The 12,685-nt window shown below is 49.1% G+C and overlaps 1 protein-coding gene across 1 annotated transcript in view; it reads right to left on the bottom strand.

Moving 5' to 3' along the window:
* Positions 1-4,948: 4,948 nt before the first annotated feature.
* UNC5C (unc-5 netrin receptor C) overlaps positions 4,949-12,685 on the bottom strand; it is a 265,673-nt gene continuing 257,936 nt past the window's right edge. Inside the window, exons 15-16 of the mRNA XM_063335798.1 lie at positions 9,933-10,111; positions 4,949-9,706 (exon numbers count right to left, since the gene is read on the bottom strand). Of these exons, the coding sequence (XP_063191868.1) occupies positions 9,541-9,706; positions 9,933-10,111 (345 nt within the window). The 3' untranslated portion in view covers positions 4,949-9,540. The remainder of the gene's footprint in view (positions 9,707-9,932; positions 10,112-12,685) is intronic.

Raw genomic sequence — 12,685 nt, 5'->3', positions numbered from 1 at the left:
CTTCAGCAAAAAAAAAAGTTGCAGCCTACATACACCGCATCAGCTGAAACGTGGCATCGCTTAGTGCTGAGGGACATCAGCGCGTATGTATCTCTACGTACATAGAGATATTTGTATGTGTTTGTATTTACGGCCTGAGCTGTCTTCTCGTTCTGCAGTGCTGTGTTTCAGCATGCAGCATTCAGCTCGGCATTTCCTAACGTGTAATTACTTTGCCAGTTATTTTCAGAGAAGCGTGTAAACAGCATTTTTCCCTTGAACCGCGTCTTGCCGATGACTAACACAGACCCTGCAGCCCTCCTGCTTTGCCCCAGGCCACCCGTGATCAGCGGTGGAGCGTTTGGTTATTCTCCAGCAATGTTTCCACAGTCCCTTGGCCAGGCTACGTCTAGGCGAGGGAGCCCTGTGCTTGCTGCACGTTGTCCCTGGCTTGTCGTGGTATCCCATAGTTTTGGGGCTGTTTCTGCTCCCCTTGGCTGCACACTGCTGAAGGTGATCTGATGCTCCAGCGCAGCACATCTGGGCTGCACCTTCTCCAGCATGCTGCTCAGATAGGTGTTTCTGCAGCTGCCCTCTGTTCCTCCCATCCTGATTGCTTGTTTTCCCCCTAACTTTCTAGGTATGGCTTTTTGGGGCAGTCCTAGGCTCTGTTCTCATTTTCTTTCCTCTCCACCTTGCTAGGTGCATGGCTATTATTTAGCCTTGGGCTTGGCTACCCATATCTTCTGCAGCTGCAGGCGGCGTTGGGACTGTTTTGCTTCCATTCAAGGTTGGGAGAGTCATGCTACCTTCCCCTGCCAAAACCGGAGCTCTGCTTCCTCGTGAAACACACCGAACCGTGCCTTTCACTGCCTAGGAAGGAGAGTTCCAGTCCCACCTTCAAATGCAGCAACACCGGAGCAGCCACTTCCAGGAGTCTCAGCAGGAACAGCTAGAGGTGAGGTACCTGAAGGAAAAGTCCCTGAAGATAAGGAGGGAGCTGCTGGGCCAATGCCGAGAGTGCAGGCTATGGCAGACCCAGCCCACAGGGGTGTCAGAAACCAGAGGAAACTTGAGTCTGGCAATACATGTAGACAGGGTGGGAACGGTGGGATAGACAGAAAAGAGCTTGTCTCCTGTGAGAGCTAAGTATGCAAAAGGAAGGGCAGACAGACACCAGGAAATCTAAAGCAGTGACTGTGTGTGGGCATCTTAATTTTGCAGAAACCAGCCCTCCCTGCAGCTCAGCTCTTTTTAGCTGTGGGACCACATGGTGGCCAAAGTTACCATTGAAGAATTTATGCCTTGTACCCCTTGGGATACGGATCCTCCCTTTACGTCACAGCTCCAAGTCCTCTTCATATATAATCTACCTCTTCCTATTACAGAGAAGATAATCATAAAATAATAATAAAAAAGTAGTTCTCCCCCCGTGTTGCCAAAGGTCCAGTGGCTTTTGGATGGAGTAAGCCTGTCACTGGCGCTCGGCTGCAGCTCTTTGCCCTGCTTGATGTACTTGAGCAATGCCCAGTATTTTGTCCGGACTCAGGACGTCGGGTTGTGGCTCAGTAACCTGCGAGTCCCCAGCTCCGTCCCCCAGTAGCCACAAGGGACAGCCATGTGAGCTGGTACTGCGGAGCTGCCCATGCCCGCCCTCCTGAGAAGAATTCCTGCCTGTTAAGTGCAACTAAATTACAGGAGCCAGGGGGCTGAGATTGCCCACATCCCAGTTTTAGCAGTGAAGCCAGGGAAATGGAGGAGCCTTGTGTTAGTAGTACACTTCATTGAGGAGCAGCGGTGTCCTGGGCTCAGGGAGAACAGTCTGAGCAGTTGTCTTCTGCCCGTATAACTCATGAGAAATTGCACTGGGAGGAAAATAAAATAAAGCTACCTTGCGCCCTGGGAAAAGCTTGCAGTAATCCAGGCATACAGGGGATGGGTTTTTAAAGGTCTGCCCTTTTCTAGCTGACTGCAGGGTCTCGCAAACCTGGTGAATGCACTTGTGACATTCTTGGATTTTGGGCTCTCTGCTGTTTGGCTTCGTACGCTACTGGAGTGCTTCAGCTTTGACTTAACCTTGACTTGCCCCTTGCAAGGAGAGCCGCTGAGTGAGCATGTCGCCTTGCCACGCTGGCAGGCTGCGGGTCTGGCGTATGAGCTGGCAAGGGATGAGTCTTCCTTGGCATAGCACAGCGGGATGGGATGGGATGGGATGGGATGGGATGGGAGTTGGTGCTGCCCCCAGCAGCACACAGGCCTCTGTATCACCTCCATCACAGGCGGGATGGAGTGGCTGACCCGCTGACGAGGGGCTGGCTGTAAGAGATGACTCTCTTCTCACCGCCACCCGACCCCTCAGCTGGGAGAAGCAGCTGCACGGCAGCGCTGGGGAGCGGCACCCCCAAAAATGTAACACTGAGCACAACGGGGCTAATAAGGCCAGTGACAACCAACCACCATCTCTGACAGTGGGGAGCGGGTGCAAGAAGGTGACCTGCAGTGTATGCCCCTGGCTACGACACAAGCAGGTATCGCTGGACAGAATCACCTTGCCAGTGGAGTGTAGTTTTTGCCTCCCAGGTATCTGTGACAAGCCCAGTGGGCTGCTCCCCTCCGACAAAAAGGCTGGATGCAGGGAGGGGAGCTGAGCTCGGCAGCTGAGGATGCGTTTCCTTGCTTGTTGCTTTTCTCCACCTTTGACTGCAGCCACGAAACACAATCCCCCGGAAAACCGTCTGGGGCGAATCCTGCTGGGGTAAAAACCCCTCGGGGAGGCACGAGCATTTACGAAGTGCAACGAAACAGCCTGCATGGGCACGTGGACATCAGGGATGGTATCTTATGAGGGAGAGTGCATCACAAGGAGCTTTTACGAACAGAAACATTTCTTTTTGAGCGGATTTTTTTTTTCCAAAAGAAACTAAATAAAAGGCTCCTCTTTCCTTTCAGGCTTCCAGGAACTAAACAATTGAACACAAGGTAGTGGTGTATTTTATTTTTTTCCAGTTGCTTATAAATATAATTTATTACCTGTTTAAAAATTCTTTCTTACACTTTGTACATGTCAGGCTGACAGAATAAATGCAGGCATTTACAAACAGAGGGAAGGAGAAAAAGGGAGGGGGGTAAGAGGCACACTCAGAACTAGTAAACCACACCTCCACTGTACAGCAATACAAATAATGCAATGGCTAGCACTTCTCCGGTAGTAAGTCAGTCTTTAGAAAAGGAATTGCATAGAAGATACAGCAACAGGGAAATCAAAACCAAAATAGTTCTCCAGATCTGAAGAGCAAAGAAAACAAATCCCGCGAACCCTGGTAGAGCTGAGACATGGGAAGAGGAGGGAGAAACGCGATACAGCCTCTCGGCCCGGGTCACGCAGACGTTTCATTTCCTGTGGGCCCTCCTTCTTTGCTTTGGAAAGGTACCAAAGGGACCATCTTAAACTTTTTTTTTTTTTTTGAACTCTTCAACGTTAACAGACAGAACATGTGTCAGCAAAAAAGTCTACCACACAGGTGTGCCAAAACAGTAATGCCAGGTAATGCCATAACTTGTCTGCCTCAAAGCAGGTTATTGGCTCGTGGCTGGGGGTGTTTTTGCAAGGTGCCGTGCGAGATCTATGGGAGAAGAGCATTTTTGCTTCTCCTTCTTCCTAATTTTGTTTACTTTCCAGACTGATTTTGCCTTTTTATTTGCATTGTTTAAGCTCTCAAATGTACTGGCAAGCCATAGCAAGAGCCAGCTGGCAGCAGCCAAAGCAGCTCTCAGGGCCACGCAAGCTTTTGTCATCTAGAGGCTATTGTCCCACCAGCTGCAAGCCGGCAGCTGGAGACCAGAGTGCCAGCGCTCGGAGAGCCACCTCACCGCTGCGGGAGGCCCTGTCTGATTACATCCCGCTTCCTCACAGGCATCCAGCAGCTACTCACGTGCCATGGCACGGGATGCTTCTGGAGAAAAGGGCAGGCCCAGGGTATAGCACACACAGCAATTAATTTCTTTGTAAGCAGTCGAGGAGACCGACCCACCATCACAGAAAATGTGAAATACCTAGTCAGTGTAGAAGGTTGTGGGAACTCTTGGATTATCATTGCTTTTTTGTACAGGCAGAGCTTATCAAAGGACTTTCAGATAAAGTGATCTGCAGATTTTAGGGAGCAGGTGCCAAGCTTAAAGGACAAGTAAGTAAACAAACTAAAAACTCCTACTTCAAGCGAGGAGCTTGACCTACCAAACTCGAGGGCTCATTTCTGTAGCTTTGGTTCAAGTCCAGCTCAAGTGTCTTGACGGTTTTTACTCTGTTGGCACTCGATGTCCTGCCTATTTGACCTTGCAGTGATGATACAGCACTGAATGTTGACCTTCACCTTCCCAAGCAAACAGTCATAAGAGGATGCCCACAACTAAGACCACAGCTAAAAGCCTCCAGCAGTGGCAGCCTTTATTCTCCCCTCTCTGTCTGTATGTGTATATACACACACACATATATATACCCTTTGCATTTCTGTTAAATTCCCATTTTAAAGGATGTCCGAGATACATTCTTCAGCATTTAAAAACCTGCAGCGCAGCTCATTTTATGAACTCAAGGTTTCACACAGAAGCTAGGAATGGACTGTGGTGGTGACCCCAAAGTCAATACCTCATTGGAGTCCTTGTGGCAGAAGGGCCAAAGGTTTGGTTTTCATTCATAAACCACTCGCATCTTTGCACCGGCTGATATTAAGCAAACCAGCCTGCAAATAATTAGCTACTTCGTGGCCAGACAAGAGCCAGAGTAATACCTGAAAAGACTTCTGAACGCTCAGTAAAATAGTCTACAAAGTGCCCTGGACGTGAGATTAAAAAAACCCAACCTCAACAGTATTGTCTTGTTTAAAATTAACCTCAGAGCTGCGGTAACTACTTGTCTAGAGCATACAATGATCTAAGGGCTCCCTCCCCCTCCCTTCCCCATATCCCCCACCCCTCAAAACAAGAAGAAAAGGAGAACCGAAAAGAAACTATTGCAAGTAGCAATACAAGACATTAGGACACTGTCCACAATGACGGGCTTACAGCATGTAAATACATTTATTCTATATGTAAGCAACAGAAATAGCAAGAAACCCAAGGAACAGACATGTTTTGCTCTGTGGGCATCCCAGACTCCAACATGTCTCATGAGTGTCTGCATTTCTGCCAGCGATACAGAAAAAAAAGCATCTCGGTCTCCCATGGAAGCAAATCTTGACTGAGGAGACCCTCACTGCCTCAAAACTTTTGAGATTCGGTAAAACAGCACTTAGGTCTTTCACTGTTTAGCGAGATACAGTGGATCGGCTGTGATGATCAGAAAATTCAGAAAAAAACCCAACCAAACCCCAAACTTACCCTATACAATGACAGCCACCTTTACAAGAACACAACACAAGAAGAACTGAAGAAAAAAAAATCAGGTGAAAAGGACTGCCTCCAATAGTGTTTCTTACTTGGAAATTAAAGGTGTTCCTTGAAGTCAGTAGATATTTTATATATATTTATATAATATATATATTATTTATAGCGCTAGCAATCAACATGTAATGAAGAGATGGTGTGAAGAGCAGCAAAACTGCTACAGCACATAGCCGAAGGTGGACAACTAAAAGGATAAGCATTTAAAAAAGTAGTAATAACTGGAGGAGAAGAAGCCTGCAGCCATTTTTTTTTAATTATTTTTTAAAAAAAAAAGCAGATGTGCTTACCTGACATAAAAATGTTACAATAACTTTTAAGAGCCGGTTCTGTCTGACAAACTTATTTGCCATTTTTCAAGAGCTGCCCCACGGGAAAGCCTTTCCCTGAGCGATGTCGCTCGCCGCCCCACGAGATGGCACTGTGTCCATGCAAGCCAGCCGGAGGGACCGCTGCTGGGATTTCTCCCACCAAAAATAATATCACAAGCAGATCTGGCCCCCTTTGCTTCCCACCTTCCCTCCGTGGGGAGGGATGCTGAGGGGTGGGGATGGGGACGCTGAGGGGTGCGTACCACCAGCCCGGCCCAGCGCTCTCTCCCCAGCCGGACGCCCTGCCAGCGTGGTACCACCGGAAAAAATTAAAAAAACTGAGCAAAATTAATGCAGGGGGAGCGTCAGGTGAGGGGGGAGCTGCTGTTAGCAGCGGTGGCAAAGCACACGTGCAGAGCTGCTGGGATGAGATGTGGCTCTGCGGAGGAAAGGTCCCGTCCCCGGCAGCCCCTGCTTCTGCCTGCCCTGCCAGGAAGCTGTCACGGTGCTGCGCGGGGACCCTGCAAAGGCTGATGGAGCAGGGGCTGGAGAAACCGTCCAGCCCGTGATTGCAGCAGGCGAGAGAAGGTTTCTGAGCAGTGGGGCTGGAAGAAGAGCAGCTCCACCGCCCAGCAATGGTGATGCCACTGCTCTAGCCGGCAGTGAAGTTCTTGACCACCATCTACCTCTGTGGATGCGCCTCTTCATCAGAGCATGCCTCTCAATACAGTGATGCTGTAAAAGGAAAATGCCCCCAAATATTTTAAGAAAGTTGCTCATTTGTTTTTCTTGAAGGAAGCATCGGAGGGGTGGGTCAGAGAGCTGGCAAAAGGAGCACTGACTCATAGCAATACAGATAACTACGAGACATTTTCTGGCAAAGCCCCTGTCAGAAGGGTGCCCAGCTTGCAAAAACCATGAGCCAGGAGTACCAGCGGGCCCGGGCACCAGCTAACAAAGACTGAGATGACGAGGGGAAGGGGCCGAAGGACAGTTCAGCTCAGGCACCCACCTTGGAAGACGAGTCACACAGGAAGGACGTGTGGAAGGGGTGAAGAAGCACAAACTAAATGCAACTGGTTACACCTGAAGATGTCACAAGGAGGGCAAAAAGCTGAGACCTGGCTTTTAAGAGCCATTTTAGAGCTCCAAGGTGAGTTTAAAAAAAAAAAAAAAAAAAAAGTAGAGAAATGGCAGAGCTGGAAGCTCCAGGTGAAGTCGAGAAGCAAGATTTCCATTAGTGTTGCCATGGCCTGCATTAGATGCCCAAGGTGAAAAATAAGCTGGTTGGCTGTTGAAAGGAGGCCCTTAACATCTCTACATTAAGAGACGGTGGGGCTTACACAGACAAAATGCAAACAGATGTTGAAAGTTAAAATGTATGCATGTTCTCCGCTCTCTGGTTTTTGACTGGAATGCTGGTTTGCAAACTGCCAGGTTACCCCTTACAAGGAAGGGAGCCCTTTGTGATGGCTGCCCAGCAGTCAATCAAAACCCCGCTGGTGTCAGGGAGCTGAGAAATTACAAACAAAAAGTCCCAAGCCTATGGAAATGTCAAGTGGGAAAAAGGTCAGATGAAATTTTTCCTTTCATTTTGACCAATGACATTTTCAAAGTTACCTTTACAGGCGCAATCTGGAAAGCCTTGGGGAAAAACAAAACCAAAAACACAAAAGAAAACAAGGCAACTCCGGGCTCAGGAAGCACATGGAGTGGGAGTATGTGCGTGGGCAGGGGCATGCATGTGTGCACTACAGCAATAACCAGGGCCCGGCTAGAAACCTGGAGCGGCGGGCTGGGGCAGAAAGCCTTTTTTGCACCAGAAGTAGAGGACAGACAAGCCTGGCAGTAAAACTGCTGCTATCCTGTGCGCTGTCATGTACCAAAGAGTCAGTCTTTTCACTGAGCGAAAAATAAAATTTGTTTGCACTGACAACTGAAAAAGCAAGAGTTTGCTCCTTTTGCCAAGTTCCCGCTTCACCTGTTTGTGGTGGCCAAGAGGGATGTGGCTGAGAGGGACAAACGTCCCGCCGGTCAGCCAGCGAGGACCTGCACTGCCCTGCCGGGGCAGCGGCAGCGGGAGCGCCACGCAGGCAGCAGCCTGCAGGACATGAGATTTTTGACTTCACCACTCCATCAGCCTACACTGACCCCCTGTGTCGGAGGCTTCACTGGTTGCAGCAAGACTGGGAACCCCTCTGGAGATCCGCTGAGTGCATCTCACCCAGAAACGACCCAGAAGATGACTCCCAGTAGCCCTGACCACCACGAAAGTTAAAAGTTAATGGGAGGAGGTGAGTTTCAGTAAGAGTGAGTACCCGCATCTCCATGGGAAGCTAACGGGAGCTGCTGGCTCTCAGACTGCTCCAAAGCAAAGCAGGACATATGGAGGCCCACCTTGGATGCACAAATCAGGTGGTCAACATCAGTGACTCCACATGCTTGCACCCGTGCTTCTGAACCAGTGGTCTACGTGTACTTGGACTGGGAGGCTGTCACTGGTTCACAGCCACCTCGGGACAAGATTGCCTCTTGGAGTGACCACCACGGTGGTGCAAACATCCCAAGGAGGGGTGCTGGGTTGGATCCTTTGCAGGTGCAGATCAGTGACTTCAGCGGACTGTCACCAGTCTGTAACACCTTTGCATCATCAGGCATGAAGCCCAGCAACGCCAACGGGAGGTGAGCAACCCCTGTGGGCTGGCAGAGGACTTTGGAGGAGGAGTATGATGGCTGGAGAAGGAAGGACAGACAGCATATAGAGGGACACGTCTTAGAAGACCTTCAGGAAGGGGACAACAGGTTCCAGAAAACCAGGAATGATTCATTCTGCTGCTGACAAAATTAGAAATAAAGCAATAATGGTAATAATATTAATAATAGTCATTATAATCCTTGCACTAGATACTAATCAGTAAATAATTATCATAGCAACTTCTCTCTTTTATTTTTTTCTGGGTTTCTTTTTTTTTTTTCCCCCCAACCACTCTGAATTGCATATCCGGGCCCCTCATAGCGCAAAGGGGTGGAAAGGGTGGTGTTACGTTGTGAACTGAAAATTAACTCCAATCCTATGTTCCCCGCTGTCCTACACCTATTCTCCACATGGGCTCAGTGGGACTCGACTGGGGAAGGAAGGGGATGTTACATGTGTTCCTGCTTAGCACCCAGAGTACCTGCTTTCCAGATGCACACCTCTTAAACGCTGATTTTCTTGGTTTTGTTTTTTTTTTTACAAGTAGGTCTAGGAAACAGAACAATGACAGGAGGATCACTGTGAGACAATCGATGTGCAGAATTGTAGCCAAAATCTGAATTCACCAGAAACCAATAAGCTGAAATAGCCACAACCAACTGTCCATAGCCTTGTCTAGAATGGCTTTAAACAAAAAATATAAAGAGCCATGGACAGTCTCCTTACCCCTGTCCAGAATTTGATGTAAACAACATCCATAGAAACTGGGATTGTTAAGAAAGTTTATCCATATATCTGGATAGCAATAAAAAGCGTTTCCTAGGAAACTGTAAAATCCTGTACCAAGCAGTGTACAGCCAAGCCGAGAGGAACATTAGGTTGATTTATATTTTCAAGGTATAACTTTGCATGATTTCTTTTAGATCCTGTGATAATGTACAAGGAGAGCACATGTGAAGGTCAGGGCTGTTTTTTTTTTCGTTCGTTTGCTTGCTTTCTTCTCTGAAATGTCTCTTGCGTAACTCATTGGTCTGGGTTTTCGTTTCAATTCTCGCTTGTGATAACAGGGCATTACCGCTCCCTGCGTCTGTCCTTCCTGTTCACGCCAAGGCTGCATCAGTAATTTCCTTCTGCTGCCAAAGAAACAACGGTTTCGTGTCTTCCCATTTCTTCAAGAACCGCCGCCAGCATGCTCAGATTGCCGTCAGGGAAATTCTGGGCTTCCCAGAGGTCCAGGATCACCCCAGTGGGACTCGATTTCGTAGCAAAATAATTTAGGTACCTGCAACAAGCCGAAAGGAAAATAATTTTTTGAGCTGCATGAGGGCTACCTGAATTTATATGATTTCAGCCCATCCCCATTGCTGGTGCTGTCAAGGTGCTCGTCTCCTGCACAGTCTGGCCAGTTTGTAGACACATCTGCTGTCACTCATCTTCACCACGACCCTTTTGCACATCCCTCTCGGGGGATATCTGCCACCCGCCCACGTGTAGGCAGCCCCGCTCACCTGTCCAGTTTCAGCTTGTGGGCCAGCATCCGCCAGTCGTGGCCCCTGGTCTGGGGGGCATCCAGGCTGCTGCACAGCTTCTGCCTTATCGGGAGGGGGATGCTGAAAGCGCTGGGCCCCACTATGGTGGTGATGGTGCCTGCTGAGTCCATAGGAGGATAATCAATGCCGGTAGGTTCCTGAGGTTGGAAGGAAAGCAAAGAAAAAAATTAAATAAATAATACAGCAGATTTGTTAGTGAGTGCAGAGACGATTGCAGAAGTCTATCCTCTGAGACTCAGGGCTTTTACTTGCATTAGAGGGGAGCAGCCCTCTGCTACTCAAGTATTTATGTTAGTCAGCTGAAAAAGAGAAATATTTATCACCTCTGGGTAAGCAGCAGTTGGGGTTTTTTTTGGTCTTTTTTTTTTCTTTTGAGGGTGAAAATTACTACAGCTGGACAAAATTGAGCCCAGCTTGATTAATCACTTACTGGAAATAATGAAAGATCAGGCACTTTTTGACACATTTCAGAGCAAATTGCTGCTACTAGGGCAGAACTGGGCTTTCCCAGCTTGGCTGGCAGCAGCCCCTTCCCGGCAGCCCCCCCCAAGCCCCACACCCCACACCGAGCCAACACCGGGCTCCCTCTGGCAGCACTCGTGGTCTCCGAAGCCTCTGATACTGGGCAGACCACAGAGAGATGGTTAATACTGCCCCAGGCACAAGCTGATCCCTCATTTTTATGCGGCTTTAACTCTGTGCTGGAGATAGATGGAGCATGTGCGCTCAGGGGGCGGTCATCACCCTCCTCCCCAAGACCAGCACTGCGCTCAAAGGCAGTGCGGCAGCAGTGTTTCAAGGCGAAAGTCACCTCCAAAGCCAGCTTGTCGCCTGTGGGTATGGTGTTGATGCTCTCCCAGCTGGGAGGTTCCCCATGGCACCACCATAACGCGGCCCCGCAGGGAATAACAAGCGCTTGGCTCCTCTGGGCGAGGGTTTTGTCTTTTCCTTGGCCTGGATGGATTTAGCACCCACAGGCTTGGTAGCTGGTAGGACAATGGTAGTTGGTCAATTTGGATGGCTGGGTTTGCTTACGAGCGATGAGGTCCTGCAGGGCAGCTGAAAGCCCCTCCAAACCCCACCGAAGCCAACTGGCCACCCGACCGCGCAGTGCTCCCATGTGCACCACTTCTCACCTCCAGCTACCAAAGTGTGCGATGGAAAAAGCAGCAAGCACAGCTGGTTCTCCCTTCACGCCTCTCACTCTGTTTCTCAATTTGGTCTCATTTTCAGGCAGAAATGGCGGAGCCGCTTCTCCTCCCCCTCTGCCAGATTGCAGCCCTGAGCAGCCACAAGCACCCGAGCAAAAGACTCATCGTCAAATGTCAATTTGTTTGCTCCTCTGTGAGCTGCCTTGCTGCTTTGTGCCGAGCTGGCTGCTGGGAAGGCCCTGTAAAACCTGAAACTGTCTCAAAACCAGGTAACGCCTGGCTTAAGCTGCCATCACAAACCTCCCAGGCAGCTTGTTGGAGATGCTCACAGTCATGTGGAGTCTTTGGTTTCCCCCAAAGTACACAGAGATGGAAGGAGGAGAGCAAGTATTCGTGAGCAATGAACAGAATTAAACCTTTTTTGCCTCCATACTTTTATCCACACCAGTTAATTCTCTTCCACTCTATAAGTATGCCTTTTGGTTTTTGCATTTTTTAAAAAATGAAACGGCATTTTAGGCAATCAGTGAAATTTCTAATCAAGGAAGGTTTTATGCCACACTGTCATGTCCTCAGTGAACATGCCCAAAGCACTGCCAGCCACAGCATCCCTACTTGGGTGCCCCAACCCCACCGCTTCAGGCAATAAGCTACTGTCCTCTGGCTGCCCGGGAGCCGGCAAAACGGCTCACCCACGCTGGCAGGGCAGAAGCGGCTGTAGGCGGGTGACTGGTGGCACTGCAGACGGACAGCCTTCCCTTTTTATTCTGGGCCGAGGGACACAAGCGACACATTGAGGCAGTGCTGCCCCAGCTCTCGAGGTGGCCTGCTGCCCCAGGTGCATCAGGATTGCTGCAGTGTCTGTGGCGGTGCCCGGGGGCTCTTCTAGATGAGTATCGGCAGCGCGAAATAAAAAGGGAACTTAAAAAACAAATGGTGGGAGACCTTTATTGCAGTCTTCCTCTTGCCTTGCAAATGTGCATGTTTTGGCACTCATTGCATTCGTATTTTTGAAGTCCCAGTGGAAGACACTGTATAAAGCCAGAGTAAGACAGTTTAATCTGCAGAAGTTTTACATCCTTTACAGGGAATGAAAAAGAAAGCCCATAAAGGGAGGATGCAGGAAACTGTGTTACTATATTTTTAACCACAGGGTGACAGAGGAATAGAGGCAGACCCAGCAACGAAGAAAGGCATCGGCACATTCCTGCAATGCCTAACCACTAGCTGGATACCTCTGGCCTAACCACAGAAGAAAATGTGAGGAACCACAGCCAAAGTTTCCTGATGCCTGGTCTGGCATCTTTATTGCACCTCCAGAGGCATACGCATCTGTTTCTAGGTTGCTGTTATTACACTTCTAGGTGACTTTTGTCATCAAATCATCTGCGTTTTATTTTTTTTTTTCTAGTTGACACAACCCTGTATGCCAGCCCTTAGCAGACCAGGGTCCTCCTGCCCCTCACTGGGGCTCAGGAGCATCATGAGGTGTTAACCATGAGGAGCAATTTTGCAGCAGGCAGCCTTGGTAATGGCGGTATTATTCACTCCCTCTATTCA

The sequence above is a fragment of the Chroicocephalus ridibundus genome, chromosome 5 (genome assembly GCF_963924245.1).
Source record: "Chroicocephalus ridibundus chromosome 5, bChrRid1.1, whole genome shotgun sequence".
Classification (NCBI taxonomy): Eukaryota; Metazoa; Chordata; class Aves; order Charadriiformes; family Laridae; genus Chroicocephalus; species Chroicocephalus ridibundus.
Note: the sequence above shows the minus strand (reverse complement) of the source record. Positions and strands in the feature narration are given on the sequence as shown.